Genomic DNA, 24,589 nt, shown 5'->3' on the forward strand with positions numbered 1-24,589 from the left:
AGTGACACAGACACATTTCTAGATTAGATGCTGAGGTCAAACGTATTCATCACAGTAATGAGAGGGTGCAGTGTGTGTCAGGTCACCCCACCTGTGTGCGAGGAGTATCCCAGGTATGGCCTGGGGTGCTGGTACAGTATTCTGATCTCCTTTCCTCCTGTCTATATCTTGTTACACTGACCTCCTTGTTTCCCTATCTCTGTCTTGTTTTGGCCTCCCTCCTTCGTTTCTAGCCTGCCACCCAACCCCCCCCCCCCCCCCCCCCCCCCGCCCCACTGGGTCCAGGTGGGGTGGGGAGGACCCTTGTCTCTGGTGCACATCCCTGTCCGGCAGTCACTCACTGATGTGCTGTCTCTCCAGGCTGTGGAGCATCTCTGTGGTCTCCTCTCTGGCCTGGTCACAGGCCTCGTAGTAGCAGATGCACTGCTGCACAGCAGCCACTGTCTGGCAGAGCAGAGGACCCAGTTACTACCACACGCTCTCCCCACAACGGGTGGACCTGCATGGAATGCACTTACACTCTCTCCCCCACACACACGAATCGCTCACCAGAGACTTGTACTTCCTATCCAGAAGTCTGAAGACAACAGTCCTGCTGTAGTAGCCATGCTGAGGGAGAGAGACAGAGAGAGAGAGAGAGAGAGAGAGAGAGAGAGAGAGAGAGAGAGAGAGAGAGAGAGAGAGAGAGAGAGAGAGAGAGAGAGAGAGAGAGAGAGAGAGAGAGAGAGAGAGAGAGAGAGAGAGAGAGAGAGAGAGAGATGGTATAGGGAAAAGAGAGAGAAAGGGGAGGTTATCCTAGTTAACCAGCCAACAACAGCCAGCAAGACAAAAGCTTAGTGTGTTGACTGGAGGATGGTCAGACTCTACCATCCACTTCTTGAACCAGGAAGCCTTGATGTCAAGCAGGCCCAGGAGGTGGGTGGGCTCCAGGGCCTTTTCTGTGGCCTGGGGGCCCAGCCCGGGGTGCTGGTGGAGGGTCAGGAGGGAGAAGGTGCTCTCTATGATCTCCTCCATGTATCTGCAGGGTCAAACATCATGGACATCATGGCTGCTAAATACACAAACGCATCAGATCCAGAATGGAGGGTGAGTGGAAGGTGAACAACTGACTTCTCAGGGTGGCGTATCCAGAAGGCTGACACTTCCTTTTGAAAGTCGTTCATCAGGCGCATCTGGAGAAAGGCACAGCCCAAATGTGAGAACATTGCTAAACTACAATAATACAGAACATCACTAAATTAGAACCCTACATTTTCAAATCTGCTTTATTCCAGGTTAACTAAATAACTGGCAAATCAATGCACACACACAGTTTTCCTTGTGATTATACAAATGATTTACTAGTAAGAACAATATCACTAGATCGATACTCAGAGTTATGTGTCCTGGCTCTGGTTCAATACTGCAGTGATGCCACAGATTGGATCATGTTCTACCTGTTTGAGGAGCCTGGTGATGTCTGGCCTGTTGACGTCCAGACCAGCTGAACCAGAAGGAAGTCTCAGCTTGTGGTAAAGGAAGTCAGACTCTAGGCTCTTCGCTAGGGGTCAAAAGGTCAAGAGTTGCATCATCTACAACAGACTACATCCAAATGACAGGTTCTGTAAATGGTGGTGCATCAGCTAACCTAGACTGGTGTAGATCTCTCTGGTTACGTTCAGAGGAGAGGAGGAGAAGGTTTTAGCAAAGAATCGCAGGACCTTGTCCTAAGAGGATCACAGCAACAGGAAATGACTCGGTAGAAAAGAGAGTAGCTGGGGGCAGCCTTGTAGAAACAGACACCAAGGTAGCGTGAAGCTACACATGGCACATTGTTGACTGGACAAAGCTTATCTGAGCAAAAACAACTGAGACAGTTCACAAAACAGAAGATGATACAGTACACGTTTGATTAAATGGGTTTCCTTCGAGATGATTAAAGTAAAGGGACTGTACTGATGTCAGTCAAGGTGACCGATGCATAGGTCAGGAGTCAAGGGGATGTACACTAAGGTCAAGAGTGTCGGTGACTTACGCTTAGGTCAGGGTCAGGGTCAGCCAGGGCAGCAGAGAGGGTTCTACGGAGTCCACTCCAGCTCTCACAGCTCAGCACGTCGGAGGGGGGAGCACAGCACAGTGTCTGCAGGGCCTCCCAGCGCACCTAAACACAACACAACACATTAACACAGCACAGGGTGTGCAGGGCCTCCCGGCACACCTACACACAACACAACACAACACCACTACACAGCACAGGGTGTGCAGGGCCTCCCGGCACACCTACACACAACACAACACAACACCACTACACAGCACAGGGTGTGCAGGGCCTCCTGGCTCACCTTTAACACAACACAACACAACACCACAAAACATCAGCACAATACCTCTTTAGGTCGGCTTGGGTCCAGCTTTTCTGCGAGAACTTGCAGCTGCTCTTGTTTGATGAAAGCATAACTCTGTAGGTGCATATGAAGCTGTTACATTGCGCTGCAGCTGCCAGGCCAATAGTCCCCACTAGGAGCCTTGTAAAAACTCCAACCATTCAATAACCTGTGAATGAACTGACAACCACTGGCATATAAAGTCAGCTCACTTACTCTACATAAGGTTACTTATTGTCAGTCGCTTTGGATAAAAGCATCAGCTCTATTACTCAAATGTAAATGTAAACTATTGATCCTGGATTTCCACTGTCCTACATCTAGCTCTATAGAAATCAATACGGACCCTGCCAGCCGTTCTGGACTGAACCCCCTGAGGCATCTGAACCAACAGACTGAATCATAATGCGCTGTGGTACACAGTAACTGGATGCTACAGTAGCTGAACACTACAGTTGGCACAGGCCGGGATCTTTTCTGGACAGATGCTCCTTGTAAAAAACTGTCTCTCCCAGGAAGTGCTGTCTAGTGAAATAAATGAAATTATCCTCCCTCTCTTCCCCACTCTCTCTCCTTCCCAAACTCTATCACCCTCCCTCCCCCCCCTCCCTCTCCTCTACCTGGTTGAAGGAAGAGTCACTGTCGGAGCAGTTGTCGTAGTGACTGTTGGACTGCTCTGTCTGGCTCTCTCTGTGCATCTCCTCCTTCCTCAGCTGGTCTTCCTCAAACCTGTTGATCAGAGACTCCACCACCACCATCATGGTGTTCTTCAGGGTCTGCATCATCTGGTGGTATCTGACATGGTGGACAAGAGAGAAGAGATGAGAGGAAGAGAGAGATGGTCTCATCTAATCCTTATCCTCAACAGACATTTGTAGGTTTTGTTGCAAGGAATCCTGCCCCCCACCCACCCCGCCTATCTACAACAGTGAACCCCTGTCTAGCCAGGAGCCCTGTGAATCATGTCCCCTTATCCATGTGTTAGCGTCACCCCTGGCCTTCATCCTCACTCTGCAGACTCCCTGGTCTTCTTGGTGACGACGTGTACCAGGGTGTCCTGACCTGGCCCCACAGCGTGGGCCTCTCCTCGGGCACCGCTATCCGTCTCCTCCTCCACCACTGGCCCCACGGAGCTCTCCACGTACTGACGCAGGTACTTCACAAACTCATAACTGGGTGAGCAGAAAGGAGAGGGCAAGTAGAGAGAGAAAGACAGAGATGCAAATATTTGACCTTATTTTTTTATGACGTTCTAATACTGAAGACTGATGACTGCCTCATCCCTGCCTACTTGTGGAAGTTCTTGTCCGTCTCCTCCAGGTGTAGTAGGATCTCCTCAGCGCACTCTATGGAAGGTGCGCCTGAGATCCTGTCCTTAACGCTCTTCAGCAGCCGTCTCAGCAGCGACTGGAGCTCAGCCTCGTCTTCAGCGGTAAACTGAGACATGGTCCCAACGTTGTGTCAAATGGCTTGATGTTCCTGGGGAACTTTAGTCATTAGTCAGCTATGCTAACATTAGCTAGCAAGCTACCTACAAATGTGTCCGCAGAAAATCAGACAACACTTATTTCTGAGAATGTTGCTTCATAATAACAACACCACATCTTAGCCAGCGTCTAGATTTTTAACACAACATCACACATAACGTGACGTTTGTTTATTTTATTATGGTACAGTATCCATACGGCCATTCTGCTGACACAAGTGAACTGCGGACAACATAAAGTCGCTGCAGGAATAACTCAATCCCGCACGGTTTGCCCTAAGATACCTCTCTAGGTCCAATTCCTCCCTTATTAGCCAGGTACTGTAGGTAACTGGCTAACCAGTTAGCTAACTACTAGTTAGACAGTTTATCTGGACCAAACAATTTGGGACGTAGACTACTGTAGCACTACTAGCTAGTAGCTAGTACTAGACGATCTTCTATCTACAGTACAGTATAGCATCTTCTCTCTGCATTAGCAAGCTAATATGATATAATACAAGGACAATTGCGGCTATCTACAAAACGAACTATGAAGCTGTACTCACAGATATCTGTCAACTCAATAACATGGTGTGTTTAAAGTTGTAAGGCTCCACAGGTATAGCTAACTCTAGCTAACTGACCTGGTAGCTTTGTGCTGCTTTGACAGTTCCGTCTCTATGGTAACGACTCATATTCAGCCAGCAACAGTGCATTGTGGGATATTCACAACACGTTAGCAGAGCCTGTTAGTCTAGCGGTAGATGTGTGTGTCTTTTTAAACCACTGCCACATATGTGTGTTGAAAAAAATATCAAATTTATAAATATAAAAGTATATGTATTTATTGATATTGCAGCAGTAGAAGGGAAACTGAGTAAATACTGGTAAATATTTTGATCAAACCCTTTTTTGACATGGTGCCTTTAAATTTCAGCGTCTGACATCACGTGAGTATCTGGCCATTGGCCAAGAGCTTTCCGGGGATATCAAGTTGACAAACAGAGCTGTCAACCCCATAGATATGGTCAAACCTGTGAATTTGATTCTGTAGTAAAAGCTAGTAACTTTAAAAACGCTTATTTTATGGAAAATATTTAATTGATGATGATGGAATAGTATAAATTAAAAACTTGATAGCTTAAATTGCTAACAACAGACACGTTTGCAAGTATAACTGGCTAGCAAGCTTAATCTAGGTACGTTACCGGTGACCCAACAACTATATAACCATGGCTGCAGTTGACAGTTTTAGCCTTTTGTACAGAGAAATTGCTCGGTCGTGGCACGATTCATGCAATGCCGGCGTGGAAACACTAGCCTTGGTCGGAGCGATTTATACTGTCAGCAAAGCTGTCACCCTGGCTCGGGACTGCTGCACCTTAGTAAGAATTCACTTCCTTCCACGAGTGGTCCCTTGTAACAAGAGACTGACTCATCGATTTGGTCAGTGGGCTGTTATCTCCGGTAAGTTAAGTCACACCAATTCACCAAAATATAATTGACGTAATTATGTAAATTGTTCACGAACTCACTCACATTGACTTAAAATAAAATAAATGCCTAAACACTCACAGCTTTACAGTATAGTATTATGTGTTTAGCATTAAACAGTTATCATTGCTGGATTGTAATCTGATCTAAACCTGACTCCTATCACAGGTGTTTCAGAGTCCATAGCCAAAGCCTATGCTGAAGAGTTGGCCAGGCAAGGTGTCAACATAATCCTTGTCAGCCACGACAGCGCCAGCCTCAGCGACACTGTCTTCTCCATCTCACAGACCCACGGAGTGGAAGCTCTGTTAGTGGTGGCAGACTTCTCCAAGGGCCCTGAAGCCAGCAAGCTTGTCAGGGAAGCCCTGAAGGGGAAGGACATAGGCTTCCTGGTGAACTGTGTGGTGGAGTTGCAGGGGCTCCCCCGGAGCCTGATGGAGCTGTCTGAGGAGAGACTGTGGGATTCCATCAACCGGAACATAGCTGCCACAACGCTAATGACTAGGCTGGTGCTGCCGGGGATGGTGGAGAGGAAGAGGGGAGCCGTGGTCAACATCGCATCTGGAGCCTGCTGGAGGCCCTCGGCTGGCAGAGTTGCTCTCATCGCCGCTACGGTTAGCATCTCACTGAACACTGTAGACTACATATTGATAGACTACATTATCTCTCTCTCACAAACACACACACAAAGTCATGCATAGACAGATCTGGATACTATGATAACACATACACTTCTGTTCCTTGTAAAATGTTGATGCACCCAAACACACACACACACACACACCTATTGTTCACTATTCCTTCTTCGTAGGCCTACCAGGACAGCTTCTCCAGAGCCCTTCACCATGAGTACAGATTCCAGGGTATATTTGTCCAGAGCTTGATGCCCTACAGAGTAGCTCCCAGCGGCCCAGGGTCCACAGCAGGGAGCTGGCTGGTGCCTCGCCCTGAGGTGTATGCCCGCCATGCTATCTCCACCCTGGGCATCTCTCATAGGACCACGGGATACTGGCCTCATACACTCCAGGTACTGTGTGTTTAGGCGTGTGTTTAGGTATTTTACACTGAGCAGATTCTCAGAAAACAAAGGTTGAATATAAGATGTATAATTCTACAGAGGAGGTGTATGTAGGCCGGGTTCACTGGCCTGTACTGAGCCTCCAGTACAGCCCCAATCCTATCACAAAGATGTTTTATTAAAAGGTAATCTTGTCGTTTTGGAAGATGTGCTGTTTCTCTTCGCTGTGTTTTATAGTCCTCTCCTAACCACACTCTCTCCCTCTTTTTCTCCTCTTCTGTTTCAGTATGGACTTGTGCAGTGCATTCCAGAGTGGATTTGGGTTCTGGGATCACGTATGATCATTAGCTCAAGTTGAGATGACACCTCTCAGACTCATACTGAGAGACTGAGATTAAGAGACTGAGCAGGGCTCGCTGGACTGGAACAGTAGTTCACACAACCTGTTACATCATGACTACAGATATAGTGTGAATCGTCACATAGTCTTAGCCATGTCGCCCTCACACTGAATGAATGAGTCATGGGTGTGATGTTATTCGTAGCTTGAGTTGCGATTTTTACTTAACCAGGGAGACAATCTACTGTATGGTGTGACACTAAAAGGTCCAAATGCACTGATTGTGTATGTGATGTTGTGATGGTTGGGTTTTACAAGAGTTTAACTTGGTGTACAGTTGTTGCAACTTCTGCTGAAAGTGAATTATTATAAGCATGATGTCTTGATTGATGGGTTGAGTAAGTGTTGGATGGTGTGTTGAGTGTTGAATGATGGCATTATTGCTGAGTGATAGTGTGACCACTATGCTGGTGACATCACTTGTCATTAACCTAGTATTTGCAGTATGTTTGGATGATATGAACACATAATGCTGTGCTTAATGAAGCTGTTACAGAGCAATAAATAGACCTGACTAGTAAATGGAATGAAGTGACTTACTCTGTGGTTTATTTGCAACCGTACACAATAAGTGTCCTCACAGGTGAAGTAAATGATGTAAGTAAGTAAGACTTTATTTATATAGCCCATTTCATACAAGAATTGTAGCTCAAGGTGCTTTACATAAAATCAATAAAAACAATAATACAAGTGATAAACAATTCAAACAAAAATAAAAATCCCAATAAGGTCTCTGTTCAAGAGAGAAAACAACTTTAAAAAGTAGGAAAACCCTTTTGAGATAAAAGGTAGGTTTTAAGCTGTCTTTTAAAAATGTCTAGAGTGTTTGCTTCCCTAATATTTATGGGTAACTTGTTCCATAGTTTTGGGGCGTAATTGACAAAGGCCGAATCACCAATCTTCTTATGACTGCTTCTGGTGACCTCTAATAGACCTGCATTTGATGATCGCAGTGTTCTAGCTGGTGTGTAGTTTATAAAGGAGTTAGCAATGTAGCTAGGTCCTTGTCCGTGTAGAGCTTTGTATGTGAGGAAAAGGACCTTAAAGTCAATTCTGAAGGTAACAGGGAGCCAGTGTAAAGTAGCTAGGACAGGACTAATGTGTTCTCTCCTTTTAGTTTTGGTTAATAATCTAGCTGCAGAATTTTTAATGAGCTGTAGTCTTTCAGTGGTTTTCTTGGGAAGACCAGTGAAAAGTGCGTTACAGTAGTCCAGCCGGCTGGATATAAAAGCATGAATTAACTTCTCTGCATCATTTTGGTTTATGAATGGTCGTACCTTTGCTATATTCCTCAGGTGAAAGAAAGCTGTTTTGGTCACTTTATTAATGTGAGAGTTGAAATTCAAATCTGAGTCCAGGATTACACCGAGACTCGTCACCTCTGGTTTAAAACAGGGGGTTAAGCCTCCAAGATTCTTAATAAGCATCTCTCTTTTGGATTTGGGGCCACATAGTAGGACTTCGGTTTTGTCTTCATTTAATTTAAGAAAGTTATCATTCATCCATTTGTTTATTGCCAACAGGCAGTTGGTAATGGAATTGATGGCCGTTGCATCGTTGGGTTCAGTGGATATATATAGTTGTGTGTCATCCGCATAGCTATGGAAATCTATGTTATGTTCTCTGATTATGTCGCCGAGTGGTAACATATAAAGAGAAAAAAGTAATGGACCTAAGCAGCTTCCTTGAGCAACCCCGTAGCAGTTCTCATGTTTCTTGGACCTATGGTCACCTAAACTAACATAAAACTTCCTTCCTGTGATATATGATTTCAGCCAGTTCAATACACTATCCGTGAACCCAATAAGCTTTTCCAGTCTATTGATTAGGATGTCGTGATCAATTGTATCAAATGCTGCACTGAGATCTAACAGGATAAGGATAGAGACTTTATTTGCATCAGAGTTTAGTCTGAGGTCGCTAATTATTTTGGTGAGAGCAGTTTCAGTACTGTGATATTTCCTGAAACCTGACTGCGATGTGACAGAATGTTATTGTGAAGTATCTGTTGTAGCTGTCTCTGTGTTATTTTCCTCTCAGAAATGAACAAATCAGGTAAATGTTTGACAAGTTGAACTTGTTTAACAAACAGTGATATCTCCTGTTTGAGGTCAGACATTATTTGTAATCCTCCCAAGGACACCCAAAGCAGAACCTACGAGAAAGACAGACTGTCACTAACAAGATATGACATCACAGCCCTTTAACTAACTGTGTTTTGAAAAAAGGCAAAGGACCCCTCACATTGTTATTAATTTAAGTAAATTGACAGTGTATATAAAAACAAGCTGGGAAAAAATTGCTATGTTTGTTATGTATCCTGTTATTTATCTCAAAAAGCCTGTAGAAGATAGTACTCTACTGTTGATAGTAAAGAGTGTCCACTGTCTAATGGATTATCCTTCAATATCATACCTTGAGCAAAGGATAGGTTTTTGGGTCTGAAACTAGAATACCAAACTGATAACATTTTCTTCTCTCTCTCTGCTGATGCTTACCAAACATCACTACAATCTGTTGGAAGACTTGAGGCAGGAGGCCCAAGAGGCAATAGAGTAATACGTTTTTTATGATGCGGTAGTTTGTCAGCAGTTTTTTGTTTGGGATTTGTAGTTTTGTTGTCTGTTGGGCCGTGGACTCCTCCTGAGGAGGGTCAGGGTGAGAAGAGAGGGGAAGCGTCTCATCATCACACTGACACCCTCCTCCCACCTGAGAGCTCATCTGGGTCTCCTGGCTTCAGAGTTACAACTTAGGTAAGTTGAAAAGCATAAATAAGAATATACAGATAGCAGCATTAATGTGCATTCATTCTTAAAGGTCAATTTAAAGGCATTATGCCACATTTTATGCTACACTTTTTCGGACACAATATAGAACAAAGAAATATAGCCAAAGTTTGATATTTTGATTAGTTTACATGTATTAACAATACGATTTTACTTAATGAGGAAAAACTGCTTATATGTACGTATATGGATTAGAACTGCATCATTCTCTGCTAATTCTGAGATTTGACTACTAAATAGAGTAAACTATAGTAAATATGAATTATAATAGTACATCATTATAAAGAGTAGATACATTGGGTACTAAATAGTGTAGTTCTTGGGTGTTGTTGCTGAAAGGCTATTGACTTAATTTGAATGTATGCAAGACATTAGTTGGAAGTCTGTCTTAAATCTTTTTAAAATAAACGGTGAATGTTGAGGGGTTGAACAAGGTCAGGTCCTTGGTTCCCAGCTGATTGGACACGTCTGTTATGATGTGCTGAAATCAGTTCCTGGTGCCACTTATCGCTGTGCTCACATTGGGCCAAATGCACTGATAGTGATGGGCCTTGAAGTACTATCTCTCTATAGTATGATTTAGGGTATTAAGGGATTTCAACCATGTATATGTTGTCAAACTATTGCAATGTACACCAGATCTAAGCCTTTGAGTGCTTCTGAAATGACCATCACGTCTTCTCATACCTCTTGTCTGTTTGTCATTTTCACTGGTGGTGTGTTCTGTTTCCTTCCCTCTTTTAGGCAGTTGGTCAACTGGTGCTGGACATGGGGGAATGGGATCTGTTGGGCCGTCTCCTGGACAAGGTCCAGACCCACTCCACCGTGGTCGGCAAGGTGTGGCTGAGTGTCCTGTTCATCTTCAGGATCATGGTCCTGGGAGCCGGGGCAGAGAAGGTCTGGAGCGACGAGCAGTCCGACTTCATTTGCAACACGGACCAGCCGGGATGTGGGAATGTGTGCTACGACCACGCCTTCCCCATCTCGCACGTTCGCTTCTGGGTCCTCCAGATCATCTCCGTCTCCACGCCAACACTGATCTACCTGGGCCACGTTGTGCATGTGATCCATATTGAAAAGAAAGTGAGGGAGAGGATGAAACAGCAAAGCCAGGACGAACATGCCAACCTCTTCCTCAGGAAGAGTTATAAGGTGCTGGACACGTAGATGTACTTTTCCATCTCTCATTGGTTAAGTTCTCAGGGCAAATTCTGTTTTCATTATGAATTAATTTATATGATTATTTTCACTTTTAAGATTAACCTCTCTTCTCTTCTCCTCTCCAGATGCCTAAGTACAGTAATGATAATGGGAAGATTCACCTGCGAGGTCGTCTCCTGAGAAGCTATGTTCTCCATCTGTTTGCCAAGATCCTGCTGGAGGCAGGCTTCATCACAGGCCAGTACTTCCTGTATGGCTTCACCCTCGACGCTCGCTACGTTTGTCGTCGCTTCCCCTGCCCACACCAGGTAAGTGACTGAAAAACTGATGGCTTGATTGATCTATTGATCAGTGTATACCTTTTTATCAATTGATTATTGTCAAATGACAGAATGTTATACGTACTTTTTTTATCACCATGCTGCTTGAACCCAAACATGGACTGGCTTCCACAGGTGGACTGTTTCCTGTCTCGACCTACGGAGAAGAGCGTGTTCATCTGGTTCATGCTGGTGGTGGCGTGCATCTCCCTGCTTCTCAGCCTGGTGGAGCTGCTCTACCTGTGCATCCGCTCTGTGAAGGAGTGTATGGCCTGCAAGCAGGACTACACCGTGACCCCAGTGACCCCGCCAGTACTAGAGAGGAAGGCATATGAGAACAGGGACCAGATGATCCAGAACTGGGTCAACCTGGAGATGGAGCTACAGAGCAGAAAGTTTCAGGGGGCGGGAGGAGTGGAGGGAGGAGGAGTGGAGGGAGGAGGAGTGGGGGGGGGGGGTCAGGCTAAGAGTGTGACATCTGAGGACAACATGGGGGAGGTTCATATCTGATATGGGGGGGGGGGATCAGCTTTGATACACACAAGTTTTTCACACACTCTGTACGCTGCCTGACTTGGGTTCTCTGGCAGTTTGTCCATGTTCCTACTGCAGTTTATCTCTACAATCTCACCATATACATGTAATAAATGTAGTTAATACATGTAATTGGGTGTGCTCAAGCCTTCGGCGAGAGCACAACCTTTGTTCTCTCACATGTATATTATTATTATTATATATATATATATATATTTTTTTTTCTTTTTGCCCCCTTAAAACTCAGTCAATATTTGGCCTACATAGACAACGTATGTCAAAAGTTTCGTCTTGGTAGCGATTGAGTTGCTTGTATTGGAATTTACGTTCCGTTGCATGGTTTGGGCTTAAGTTAAGTTTTTGTGGCGAAAAGTGAAGCTAACGGTGGCTAATTTGCTAGCCACAGTCACTGACGTTACTAACGTCACTACGTCACTAACGTCACGAAAACACGCGTGACTACCTTTGGCAGAACATTCGTTTCGCATCTGTTAACTTGGGGGATAGCTAGGCTAACTATAGCTTTACTGCAAGGCAGCTGCAGAAACGCCACAAGCAAAGAGGCCAGGGTGATAACTATTTACTCATTTTACTTTGTGATATGACACACAATTGTGATGTGTAATGTACAGTATAAGCTGATATTATTAAGGAAGTACATCTACTTTCAGAAACAGTAGTCTACTATTTCACTGAAGTATTAGCATCATGACATTAGCCTGTGTTGCCCGGGCAACACATACTACAGTGGTCTATGATGTAGCGTTATCTGTTTTCAATCGTTAAAATAAACATTCCTCACATATACATTTTCGTTGTAGGATTTATTATGACATTAGATTACAAGTAAACGATTTGTGAGTGAAAATATCATTACCTGTGGTTTCAATCCAGTGTATCACTGCAACGCTGTAGCCTACGCGAGACACTACAAAAACATCTACACAGCTGTACAGTAGGAAGTCAAACGGCGACAGAACATGTTCGGCACTCCCCTTACTTAAATCAAAAGTCTATCTAACTACTAACCTGAACTTCATTGCCACAGCCTAAACTTTGTCAATCTGTTCATGAAAATAATTAATTTCAGCCTAAACCGTACAACGGAACGTTGAATCCAATTCAACCAACGCAATCGCTACCGAGACGAACACAGCAGTAGTCTAGTACTGTACCGTAGTAGTACAATTTACCGGGGCAGCTTCTCCACACAGGGCTATATCGCATTTTGCGTTGTTACTGACAATGATCGCTACCAGTGAGCTTTTTATGAATGAGCGATTTTCCACTAAATAAATGTCAAGCTTATTTACGTTTTTGGGGGCATATTTTCAGTTAGCAGATGGTACTGTTTGAATCGCGATTCCATCTTCTACTGCCGGTAACGTCGTAGAATAATCTTCAAAGGGGGTTCTTTATTAATGAATGAATGCAATATGAGTAGGCTAAATGCCTGAAAATATCACGAAAAGGGAAAACCTAAAAGGACGTTTAAATCATAGAGATTAGGTCAATTTTTACACCGGTCTGCCAAATTTATTCGTTTTGATTCAGCTATGAGGCTGCCTCTTGCAGGGGAAATGAGAAGACATATTTAATTCTACACTTCACTCGTATTTTCAGTTGTAAATGAGCAGCACAAAAAAATGCTTTTAAATCTATGTAATATTTATAAATAATAAGTATGCATTTTAATATAAAATATACAGATATATCAGTTGTAAAAATGTCATTCAAAAACGGATCCCTGTGCAACCGACGCAAGCAAGCACACCCTACAATTTCCCCAGAAATTGTACCCTCTCTAGTTTAATATACATTACAACTATGCAATAAAGTACATCCAAATGGTCAATATCTAAGTCCTATAACACACAATGGCATTTATTTCAAGTCACATCAAGCCACTTTGTTTTGCTGGTCATGTCTGAAACCTGAACTAGAATCAGAGGTTCATTTTTAACTGATCCAAATGTGTTTAACCATTCTTTGCCACAAACCATAAAGTTCTCATTTAATCACATTATTTCAGGTTGGATTTGGTGTGTTGTTTTTGTGTTTAGAGTGTGCACTAACCTTGGCACTCCACTTTATCAAAATTGTGAAACATCTTTTATCTTATGTATAGACACATTTGTTGTAACATTCCAAAGATAAAATGACTATTGTTTTTGTCCTCTGTGTATCTGTTAATCATTATACACCTACCCTGCTGGAGTTGTATGGAGATGTTTTAGGATAGTTTGCTGATTGTGACAACGTGACAGTTACCCAGATCAGTGTTATGCAATGCTTACAACCTGCCCTCAAAAACTCAAGGTTCAGCAGCAGTTAGCGATCAGTGTAAGCCAAAGTAGTCTTCTCTTTCACTGTCCAGGTAAGAGGCAGAATTGACTTTGTACTTCTATCGCCAATAATCTGATGGTATTTATCTGGGAATATGTGGGTAATCAAGTGTGCTTTCAATTTTAAACCTTCCTATAACAATGACTGCATTATACTTGCAATAGCATTGCTTGACAAAAAGACAATTTCTTGAATATTTAGAACCACATGTGATTATGGGATATTTTCTATGACGAAAATATAAATAGTCTTCATTAATAAGTCCTTGCAACATAACTATCAGAAGTCTACATGTTTATAACATTTTAGTGTTTAACATTATAGCTAAACTGTGATTCTAGCTAGAAAACATGAAACTGAAAGTAGAAACTAAATTGACATTTAAAACTAATTGTTTTCTGACACCATGTTTGCTGTGCATTCTTATAACGCATACCAGGGATCAGTTAGTTTGCCATAGCATTCTATCAACAATCCTGTCAACTTACATGTTCAAACTGTAAGACTTTCAATTAGAAAACCTTTTTACAAGGTACATAATTTTAGTTTGTCAGTCCATCAGTAATTGTTGTAAATGTACTCTCTAAATCTAACTCAGTCATTAAGATTATTGTGTTTATTCTGCTATATTAATGATTAAGGAAAGATTAGGTAGGTAGAACACATTGACAGTATTTCCTCCTGACTCATGGATAAGTTGGACACTAGTCTTCCTACCTGCTCTGCACCAACCCTGAGCTCAGTCACTGGGATCCTGGTTTTGAAGGGACATATTCACATTGAGTTTTTACCACTTATTATGAGCTTTATACCTTGTGATCCAGGTGAGGATCACTGGTGTGAATTGAGACTCATGCAGGTATTCCATAGGTGAGATAGAATCTAACCAATGGGACCACACCCAAGCTGTCCCCCATAGGTGACCAGGATGCTCCAAAGATCTAGTTTCTCCCATCTCCTTATCTTACTTCCTGACATGTGTGTATTTTCATCTAACGTTTTCCAGATATACATTGAGAATCGGTAAAGATGGGTGACTGGGGCTTCCTGTCCTCTCTCCTGGACAAGGTCCAGACCCACTCCACCGTGATCGGCAAGGTGTGGCTGAGTGTCCTTTTCCTGTTCAGGATCATGGTCCTGGGGGCCGGAGCGGAAAGCGTCTGGGGCGACGAGCAGTCCAGCATGATCTGCAACACCAAGCAGCCCGGTTGCGAGAACGTGTGCTACGACCACGCCTTCCCCATCTCGCACATCCGCTTCTGGGTCCTCCAGATCATCTTTGTTTCCACGCCGACGCTGGTCTACCTTGGCCACGTTTTCCACATCATCCACAAGGAGAACAAGCTGAGGGAGCGTCTCAATGCCAACACGACTGGTGAGCGTCGGAAAGCCCCCAAGTACAGTGATGAGAAAGGACATGTCAAAATCAAGGGAAACCTCCTGGCCAGTTACATGACGACCATTTTCTTCAGGATCGTTCTAGAACTGGCCTTCATCATTGGCCAGTACTATCTCTACGGCTTCATCATGGTTCCCATGTTCCCTTGCTCCAGGGCACCCTGCCCCTTCACTGTGGAGTGCTACATGTCCCGGCCCACAGAGAAGACCATCTTCATCATCTTCATGCTGGTGGTGGCGTGTGTGTCCCTGCTGATGAACGTCGTTGAGGTCTTCTACCTGCTGTGCACTCGGGTGAGATGTGGTAAATCCAAGAGAGGAACGCACCACATCAACTCGTTGGAGAACCCGGCAAGCCTGTCTGTGGCACCCGGCTGGGGGGGACGACTGGATGCGGAAGAACCGCTGAGGCAGAACAGGATGAACCAGGAGATTGAGAGTGGCCAAAGCATTGGAGGAAGCCTGGATGGAGCCTAAGAGGAGAAACGTTTGCTGAGAGAGCATACGGGTTAGAGTGAAAGGGTTAGAGAATAATTATAAATATCTATAAATGTATTTTATATATTTTTTATGGTGAACAGAATCACATTTTTTTTGTTTTCTTTCGGGGGAAAAAAACTATATTTGTTCATTTTACACTGGTACTTTGACAGTGATGGGGATCGTGTTCATATGTTGTTCTTATGTCTCAAACACTCAACTGTGGATCTGAAACACATGCACTGATTTGTTTGTATGAAATGAATAAATGCTGAAACATTTTAAGTGTTAACATAACTTGGTTATACTGCAACTGTGGATACTTTGACAAATTTGGTCAGGTCCCACTCTCTTACTGAAATAAAAAATAAAGGTACATCAATATTTATTTACATAACCCCCTTAAGTGGTGAACTAAGTCATAGTTCAGTATTCCACACTGCTTCATGCTGTATTAAAGTATCCTTCTGAGAACATGAATAAAGCTCTTAAAACTGCTGTCTACGTAGTTTGCACATTCTTTGTATACGTTAGGCTTTTCTTTACAGCCAGTGAAAATAACACATCACAAGTCAAAACATCATGTAACAACAAGGTTGTGATGACCAAGGAGTGATTACCCCTGAAGGATGAACACCTGGTAATGAGGAGTTATCCTCCTATTCCTCCACTCACAATACAAATGGGCTTACCTAAGACAATACTAATATGTCATTTTTATATTTCAACTCATGATAAGATAGGTCAGAAAAAAGTCTGTCCAATAACTAAACCAGATGTTCCAGTGATCGTCTGGTTAGATGTTATTTGAGAGGCCCTACCCCATATGTAATAACGGGAGATTAAAAAAGGGCCAGGATAGTGTCGACAAAGGGTGTTTTATTGGGGCCCCAAAGGGGGATTTTGGGTGGGTCTTTTTAGGAAGCAATATACTCTAGGTGATTCTCAAGACTTTAAATGTTATTAAATTGACTCACTCCATAAAAGTACATGTTTTTCTATCAAATTATAAGGCTTGGATCATAAGACTGTAGCTCTGTAAAGGATGGTTCTGTGTCCCTTGCTGTATGTAACAGTATCCCTATCAATAACCCTCTCAGGTCATCATTGACTTACAGGGGTGTGGTGGGGTGAGTAGGCAACGAATGATTTATGATTATTGATGAACTTACTTATCCTTAACTTATCTTTGGTTAAATGGAATTGGTTTCTCATAGTTCGGGCACTTATTAACCCAATACAGTCATCCTAGGGCAGGGCCACCCCAACTCTGCCCAGCAGCTCTACCCTTTCCAGATGTCACAAACAACAACGTGACAGGCTGCATGAACAGTAAACTAAAGTTCAAGGTGCTGTAGTCAGGTGGTGCACACTGCACAGACTTCATTTGGCTGTGCAGGGGCTGACTTGTTTGCTGTGTTGAACCACAGATCATCTAGAGGTAAGGATTTTAAAGTTTAAGCCCTTTTCTCAATGCAGTAAAAAATTATGATACTTCTCTAGTCTATATTATGTACAACAATTAATGTGGGAATTATCTACTTTCACTACATACCAGTCAATATTTTATGTTACAAAATATAATAAAAAGTAATGTTTTCTGTCTGAAGTAAACCATACTTGATTTCATTATCCTAAGAAAATAAAAAAGTAACTCTTACCCTACATTTTGACATTGTATTTGTCAGGATTTGGTTACTTTTCTGTCAGCCTTTTCTGCTGGCCAGTATTCAGTACTTACTTAGCCTCAGTCAATCATTTATGCAGATAAAATGTGCTGTGGAGCCTGTGCCACTGGAGGGGTCAGTACCATGGATCTCTGATCCCTCTCAGGATGTGAACATGGAACCTTTCTATTAATCATACTTGAGAAATGTTTCAGATTGTCCAAATCATGTTGTTGTTTTTAATCAGGCTCTACCCTATTTCTATGACACAAGGCTGAAATTGGGAACTGTTGCAAAAACATGCTTAAAATGCTGTTTTTGCTTTAACACAACAACACTTTATCAAACACTGCTCCTTATACTTGAATGCAAACTCAGCAAACCAATCTGATAACAGATGTCAAGACATTCTGTCTCTACTTGTGCAACTCTTTTTTTACAGTCTCGTCTTAGATAAATATGTTTTACTAAACCATAAAATAGAACATGGTCTGTTTTACCCATTAGTCTAAGGTAAAAATCGTTTTTACATAGTCATTGAATACATGTTATTTACTTCAATTTAGCTCAGTATAGACTTGATTTCTATAATACCGTTGGTTTCATTGAGTCCGAAAAATCTTGGTAAATCAAGCACACCCCAAGTGCTTCATTGAAATACATTACACAATCCTTCTTGCCTCCCCTTTAAAATCATATATTCCTTTATTTCAAATATTGTGCCACTGATAGTACATTCATATATTGGTATTTTATGTGTTACTAACGTGTAACATAAACACCATGTTTTCAACACCTAATATAAATTATATGAATGACTTTTCCTTCTCTGTTCCTTCTCCTTCTATCCATCAGACACAATGGGGGAATGGGGCTTCCTGTCCTCTCTCCTGGACAAGGTCCAGACCCACTCCACCGTGATCGGCAAGGTGTGGCTGAGTGTCCTCTTTATCTTCAGGATCATGGTCCTGGGAGCCGGGGCGGAGAAGGTCTGGAGCGACGAGCAGTCCAGCATGATCTGCAACACTCAGCAGCCCGGTTGTAAAAACGTGTGCTACGACCACGCCTTCCCCATCTCGCACATCCGCTTCTGGGTCCTCCAGATCATCTTCGTTTCCACGCCGACGCTGGTCTACCTTGGCCACGTTTTCCACGTCATCCACAAGGAGAACAAGCTGAGGGAGCGTCTCAATGCCAGCGAGGGTGATGAGATGGTGAAAGCCCCCAAGTACAGTGATGAGAGAGGACATGTGAAAATCAAGGGAAACCTCCTGGCCAGTTACATAACGACCATTTTCTTCAGGATCGTTCTAGAACTGGCCTTCATCATTGGCCAGTACTACCTCTACGGCTTCATCATGGTTGCCAAGATCCCTTGTTCCAGGGCACCCTGCCCCTTCACTGTGGAGTGCTACATGTCCCGGCCCACAGAGAAGACCATCTTCATCATCTTCATGCTGGTGGTGGCGTGTGTGTCCCTGCTGATGAACGTGGTGGAGATCTTCTACCTGTTGTGCGCTCGGGTGAGACGTCGTCGTAAGGCCGCGCCCTCCACCTTCACCATTCAACGCTTCAATGGTGGAACTCTGATGAGGAACGAGAAGCTCAGTCTACACACATCCAGTACGGCCTAGAACTAACTGCCATCTACATCAACATCGCTACACCTTAACTCTTCATCTGTCCACAACCCTGACATGCCTAATAACGACATTCATGGTATTACAAGCCAATCACTGATCTATCAAGTTGCATGGATGGATTTCGTGTTTTGCTGTGATGTTGGATGTATGTTCAAATGAATTAAACACTCAGTAATTAAACTGTAACTTAAGTTATGCTCAGATTAATGACCTGATTTCAGGAAGTATCCAAATCAATGCTTTTATCAGCAGAATTCTTCAAGTTCTATCAATGATTTGCTCGAAATAAAACCTCTGTCTTCCTAAAATACTGGAAAAACAAGCAAATGTGTTTTAAATGTATTTAAATGTACAATGTGTTTTTTTGTATATTTTGAAAGTTTTACTAAAACCTATGTATACTCTTGTTACGTAATAAAAGGTCTAGTACACCTATTGCTTGTCATGTTAAGTCCTATTTGTATCTGCTCGTCATTGCATTAAAACACATACTATATAACAATGTTGAAATTACCCCACTTCATATTGAACATGCTCCCAATACCACTTAACTGACTGGACTCATCATAAAGAGTGTATATATCTCAGTGATGAACTAGGGTTAAAGTGAGAGGAAGTCTGAACCAGATGTAACTGCAACTACGAGCAGATATCAGTAGCTATTTCCTCTTTTACATCACGTACTGTCCATCTGAAATCAAGACAGAGAACATAACTGGACTACTTGAAAAATAATACATATTAGTCTTTTAAATTCAATCGACAGTATGTTTACTTTATTTCATAAAACAAATATGCTGATAGAAGAATAAGGCACATATTGTCAATCACAGAGGATAGCACGTCTTTCATTTCACATTGTTCAATAGTGACATCTAGGGCATTCAAGTGAAAGGTAAAAACATACACAGATAGAGTCAAAAAGCTGAGCGTCACTGTACTTCAGCCTCCTGGGTTTCAGCAGGGGGTTGTCTTGTCAAACTGTCGGATCTCCAACCCATTTTTCAGAGCGTACATCTCTGACCCGGTCAGCGATTGTCTTTCTTTCTTTTTGCATCTCAGCTTAGTAGCAATGACGTGCAGCATCTCCACCACGTTAAGCAGCAGAGACACGCAGGCCATCACCAGCATGAAGATGATGAAGATGGTCTTCTCCGTGGGCCTGGAGATGAAGCACTCCACATGCTGCTTGCAGGGGTACCCTTTACAGGCTATCTTCAGGGGCAGGGCGAAGCCATAGAGGTAGTATTGCCCGACGATGAAGCCCACCTCAAACAAGATCTTGAAGAAGATGTTAGCCATGTAGCTGACAAGCAGAGACCCCCTGATGTGCACCTTGCCGTTCTCGTCCGTGTACTTGGGCAGCTTCAACTTTCCGTAGGAGCTTTTGTGCTCTTGGAGTTTCCGTCTGAGCTTCTTCTCCTTGTGGATGATGTGCAGAACGTGACCCAGGTACACGAGGGTGGGGATGGAGACAAAGATGATCTGGAAGACCCAGAATCGCATATGGGAGATGGGGAAGGCGTGGTCGTAGCAGGCGTTCTTGCAGCCAGGAGACAAGGTGTTGCAGTCCATGCGGGATTGCTCATCTGCCCACACCTTCATAAAGAAAAGATCCATATGTTAGCACATGCAAACGACCACACACTGCCTTTTTTCCCCTTTCTCTAAACCACTTATTCATGTAATGTCAAACTTACTCAACATAATAATGGGTCAATTATATAGTTATACAGTAATAATTAGTTGGATATTGATGTAAGAAGAAAATATACGATTGTTACTGGTGTGCTGGGATTTATAGATCTCAGGTCAGTTTTGACCCGTATCATCATCATTTCATTCACACATTTAACATAACTATGACATTCCCTGTTTAGAGGATGGTCACCCACTGACCTTATCTATCCCAGCTAAGAGGATGAGGAGTCTGAAGACGAAAAGCACGGTCAGCCAGACCTTCCCCACCACTGTGGAGTGGGCCTGAACCTTGTCCAGAAGAGAGGCCAGGAACGACCAGTCCCCCATGATGACTGGGATGCTGCTGAACACAGGTTTACATGAACACAGGACCGTGATTAACACAGTGATTTACATGGTGATTAGTAATGTGATTTACAAGACGATTTACAATGGGGTTTACATGGTGATTATCAGTGTGATTTATATGGTGATTAACACTATGATTTACATGATGAATCTTGCATTTAGATGATTCCCATGGTAATATAGGATGAAATTCAATAGGTAATTTGATAAATTGACACAATGCCATATTACTTATTCCTATAGAAATTCTGCAATATGACATGATTATTTAAAATAAAAAAACATTAAAGTTGCATACTAAAACAGGGTCTCTTCAGCTTTGAAAACAGAATGAAAACACTGAGTAAAATAAACCACAATTACAACTGACAACCAATGTAGTATTATTACAAGTGTAGTTAGCATTTTCAAAAAGCGATCACATTTGTCAAAGAGCAACTGTCCTACCTCAGAAGTGAACACTGTTCAATTCCAGTGTGTGTAAATGACCACTGACACTCTCACTCTCTTTCTCTCTTTCGTTCTTGTTCCCTCTCTGTCTCTGATTCTCTCTTCCACTCTCATTTCCTCAAGACGCTCTTTCCTCTTATAGATGTCTAGTCAGGCTCTGCCTCCAGTAAACAGGTCCCCAGCTCCCAGTTACTGCTCCCTCACGTCTCACACATAGTCAGACCTCAATGATCACCTGACCCCTCTTACCATGCAGAATTGTTCTGTGCAACTCAGTGGTTAGCCTGTCATTCTCCCATGATCAAACCCACGCCTTAACTGAAAATTGTGTTGAAATATCACACGTTGGGTAATGTCATGGTCACCATAACAAGTTTATGGTTAACAACGCTCCAAAACCTTCTTGTACAAAATGTCAGACAGCCCATGAATCACCACCATCCACCAAAATCGCAGACAGACTCTTGGTCAGGGATTCTTGCATCAGATTAATAATGAAAATTAATGTATTCCCTATTTTGAGGAGTGGCCGTACAGGGATTCAGCTGCGGTCAGCTCGTTCAAACTACACCTACTGGGACATAATTCACCACCATCATTCAAGTGGCAGCTCATCTCCAGGTAGCTCCAAAGAGCCCTGGAGACAGTGCCAGCCAGAAAGGGAGAGTGGACCACACCTCCCGGGAGAGAGTGGTCAGCGAGGGAGAGAAGGTAGACCTGAGACCCTTGGCGCGTACCTTTTCCAGCCTCTCCCCGTTCTCTCAATCAACGTCCACAGGCTTACCAACCCCTGTGTCTGCCTTTGTGTTATCCTTGTCACATAGGGTAGTCCTGTCTATAAACACCCTCGGCCCTCAACCCAAAGCTCTTCATATTGGGCCTCTATGTTCTTCCTACTGAGTTCACAATACAAAATGTACCCCTGATATAATGAGAGCATACTCTACTCTACTGACACCTGTTCAGACCAGCTGGGAGGGGGAGTTCTTAAACTTTTAGCAGGAAAAGGATGTGTGATGAAACTGCTTATTCTCAAATTCAATTTAAAACCAAGTCTGATTGGTTAAGAGACAAGACCGCAAACACGCCAAGGAGACACTGAGTGAGACGCTGAGTCAGTTGGACAAACTCTGGATATATAAGTGTGGTAACTTCCCTTTCCAGCTCTCTAAAGCAGTTCTACAATTCAGATCAGATTTTCATCAACATCATTCCTCTCCATTTGCGAGAAGACATGCCTTTCTGAGTTAAGCTAGGCACAAGGTGAGTTAACAAGGTTGATGCTGTAATTAATTCAGAAAATGTTATGTAAAAGAAGGAAATCTTTCCTTCATAGTTATTATGCCATCTAACAACATCCCAAAACTCTTTATTGTTTTACAGAAAACCCGTTTTGGTATGTTGTTAGATGGCATAATAACTATAAAGGAAATATTTCCTTCTTTTGGAATGAAAATTATAGACAAAATGTCTGTCTTTTTTATTTTACAATTAAAAACCATCAGCTTTCACCCCTGCATACTGTTTACTGCTATAAACTGTAATGAAATATCCCTTTCGGTTTTTAGAATTCTGTTTTTAGACTAAACTTGCATCAGATGCTTTTAAAGATGTGAGTCATTGGTTTTGTCTGTTTAAATGGAACTAGACCAGACATTCAAAGCATATTTTATGAATCGTGAAAGTATTTGAAAGGATGTAAAATAATATTTAGACCCTTGTTGCTTTTCTAATTAATTTAGAAGTTGAAAAACAATTTAATCATATAAGACCCATGTGTGGTATCCAAAAAAACTAACTTTGACCCTGTTCTACATCCTCTCCATCCAGACACTCTGCAGCCATGGGGGATTGGTCCTACCTCTCCTCTCTGCTTGACAAGGTCCAGAGTCACTCGACGCCCATCGGCAAGATCTGGATGACCGTCCTCTTCATCTTCCGGATCATGGTTCTGGGCGTTGCAGCAAACAGTGTCTGGGGTGATGAACACTCTGACTTTTACTGCAACCAGAACGAACCTGGCTGCCTGAATGCCTGCTATGACTGGAAGTTCCCCATCTCACACATCCGCTTCTGGGTCCTCCAGATCCTGTTTGTCTCCACACCGACCCTGCTCTACCTGGGTCATGCAATCCACGTGATCCACCAGGAGAAGAAGATAAAGGAACAAATCCAAAACCAGAACCCGAAGGTCTGCCCGGGGATGAAGAAGCTCAAGTACACAGACGACAACGGGAAAACCAAGATCCGAGGTGTTCTCCTGCGCAGCTACTTTGCCCAGCTGTTCTTCAAGATTGGCCTGGAGGTGGCCTTCATTGTGGGCCAGTACTACCTCTACGGCTTCATCATGATCCCCTACTTCAAGTGTTCTATAGACCCCTGTCCAGGCGGTGTGGTGGAGTGCTACATGTCCCGGCCCACAGAGAAGACCATCTTCATCATCTTCATGCTGGTGGTGGCCTGCTTGTCCTTGCTACTGAACTTCATCGAGGTCTTCTACCTGATTTGCACCACAAGGAATCGAACAAAGAAGGCCTTGAAGGAAGCGTACCTGATGAACTCTGCAGGGACCCCAGCCAGCCTCTACAGTCCCATCTGCCCCAACACGGAGAGTTATCCTCTGCAGACCCCTGGAGCCAGCTTTCCTGAAGAACAGAAAGAGAAAGATACCTGAGACTCAGGCATCTCAAAAATATTTTGCTGGTGATTGTGTGTTATGTTGTCCAGGTTATATACTTTTGTTGCTATGGTTCCCATCTGTTCAAATGTGAAAGATGGGTGGAGAAAATGTGTATTTGTTTTGATTTCTTCTGGCTGATTGCTTACAAATTCCTTTCTGGATGTTGCCAATTTCACTAGATCGTTTTATTGACATAAGTTCAACTAAAAATGCGTCTTTGTTTTTCTTCTTGAATGAAAATAAAAGAGTTCCGGTTTGTTTTAAAGTCTGGTTCCCCGGAAGTCCCCTAGGTGGCGCTATACACTAAGTAATGTTGAACACGTCAGCGGCCG

General features: G+C 43.1%; 7 protein-coding genes across 8 annotated transcripts in view; 5 read left to right on the top strand and 2 right to left on the bottom strand.

Annotated features, from left to right (window-relative positions):
- The window catches only part of tbc1d32 (TBC1 domain family, member 32), a 39,289-nt gene extending 35,444 nt beyond the window's left edge, over positions 1-3,845 (bottom strand). The window contains exons 1-11 of the mRNA XM_062467813.1: positions 3,655-3,845; positions 3,374-3,535; positions 2,984-3,158; positions 2,367-2,438; positions 2,015-2,140; positions 1,628-1,706; positions 1,437-1,540; positions 1,111-1,172; positions 868-1,018; positions 550-609; positions 342-444 (exon numbers count right to left, since the gene is read on the bottom strand). Of these exons, the coding sequence (XP_062323797.1) occupies positions 342-444; positions 550-609; positions 868-1,018; positions 1,111-1,172; positions 1,437-1,540; positions 1,628-1,706; positions 2,015-2,140; positions 2,367-2,438; positions 2,984-3,158; positions 3,374-3,535; positions 3,655-3,809 (1,249 nt within the window). The 5' untranslated portion in view covers positions 3,810-3,845. The remainder of the gene's footprint in view (positions 1-341; positions 445-549; positions 610-867; positions 1,019-1,110; positions 1,173-1,436; positions 1,541-1,627; positions 1,707-2,014; positions 2,141-2,366; positions 2,439-2,983; positions 3,159-3,373; positions 3,536-3,654) is intronic.
- Positions 3,846-4,840: 995 nt separating this feature from the next.
- On the top strand, positions 4,841-7,290 carry hsdl1 (hydroxysteroid dehydrogenase like 1). The gene is made up of 4 exons (XM_062468419.1): positions 4,841-5,298; positions 5,494-5,939; positions 6,137-6,352; positions 6,630-7,290. The coding sequence occupies exons 1-4, from the start codon at positions 5,064-5,066 to the stop codon at positions 6,699-6,701; spliced, it is 969 nt and encodes a 322-aa protein (XP_062324403.1). The 5' UTR covers positions 4,841-5,063; the 3' UTR covers positions 6,702-7,290.
- A 2,083-nt stretch (positions 7,291-9,373) lies between these two features.
- Positions 9,374-11,672, top strand: gja11 (gap junction protein, alpha 11). Its single transcript, XM_062467104.1, has 4 exons — positions 9,374-9,496; positions 10,274-10,681; positions 10,816-10,998; positions 11,146-11,672. The coding sequence occupies exons 2-4, from the start codon at positions 10,298-10,300 to the stop codon at positions 11,518-11,520; spliced, it is 942 nt and encodes a 313-aa protein (XP_062323088.1). The 5' UTR covers positions 9,374-9,496; positions 10,274-10,297; the 3' UTR covers positions 11,521-11,672.
- A 2,103-nt stretch (positions 11,673-13,775) lies between these two features.
- gja13.1 (gap junction protein alpha 13.1) lies at positions 13,776-16,266 on the top strand. Its single transcript, XM_062467105.1, has 2 exons — positions 13,776-13,921; positions 14,897-16,266. Exon 2 carries the CDS (start codon positions 14,920-14,922, stop codon positions 15,763-15,765), a length of 846 nt encoding a protein of 281 aa, XP_062323089.1. The 5' UTR covers positions 13,776-13,921; positions 14,897-14,919; the 3' UTR covers positions 15,766-16,266.
- Positions 16,267-17,052: 786 nt separating this feature from the next.
- gja12.1 (gap junction protein, alpha 12.1) lies at positions 17,053-19,488 on the top strand. The gene is made up of 2 exons (XM_062467107.1): positions 17,053-17,209; positions 18,291-19,488. Exon 2 carries the CDS (start codon positions 18,296-18,298, stop codon positions 19,067-19,069), a length of 774 nt encoding a protein of 257 aa, XP_062323091.1. The 5' UTR covers positions 17,053-17,209; positions 18,291-18,295; the 3' UTR covers positions 19,070-19,488.
- A 337-nt stretch (positions 19,489-19,825) lies between these two features.
- On the bottom strand, positions 19,826-21,762 carry LOC134024585 (gap junction Cx32.2 protein-like). Of its 2 annotated transcripts, none has more exons than XM_062467108.1 (3): positions 21,575-21,762; positions 20,978-21,122; positions 19,826-20,677 (listed from the first exon to the last, which is right to left on the bottom strand). In XM_062467108.1, the coding sequence occupies exons 2-3, from the start codon at positions 21,104-21,106 to the stop codon at positions 20,036-20,038; spliced, it is 771 nt and encodes a 256-aa protein (XP_062323092.1). In that variant the 5' UTR covers positions 21,107-21,122; positions 21,575-21,762; the 3' UTR covers positions 19,826-20,035. The 2 variants fall into 2 exon arrangements, with proteins under 2 accessions (XP_062323092.1, XP_062323093.1); XM_062467109.1 differs by having other exon boundaries at positions 20,978-21,119; positions 21,575-21,761.
- Positions 21,763-22,705: 943 nt separating this feature from the next.
- Positions 22,706-24,513, top strand: LOC134024588 (gap junction Cx32.2 protein-like). Its single transcript, XM_062467113.1, has 2 exons — positions 22,706-22,840; positions 23,408-24,513. Exon 2 carries the CDS (start codon positions 23,421-23,423, stop codon positions 24,249-24,251), a length of 831 nt encoding a protein of 276 aa, XP_062323097.1. The 5' UTR covers positions 22,706-22,840; positions 23,408-23,420; the 3' UTR covers positions 24,252-24,513.
- The last annotated feature ends 76 nt before the right edge of the window (positions 24,514-24,589 follow it).

This window comes from Osmerus eperlanus, chromosome 8 (genome assembly GCF_963692335.1).
Source record: "Osmerus eperlanus chromosome 8, fOsmEpe2.1, whole genome shotgun sequence".
Lineage (NCBI taxonomy): Eukaryota > Metazoa > Chordata > Actinopteri > Osmeriformes > Osmeridae > Osmerus > Osmerus eperlanus.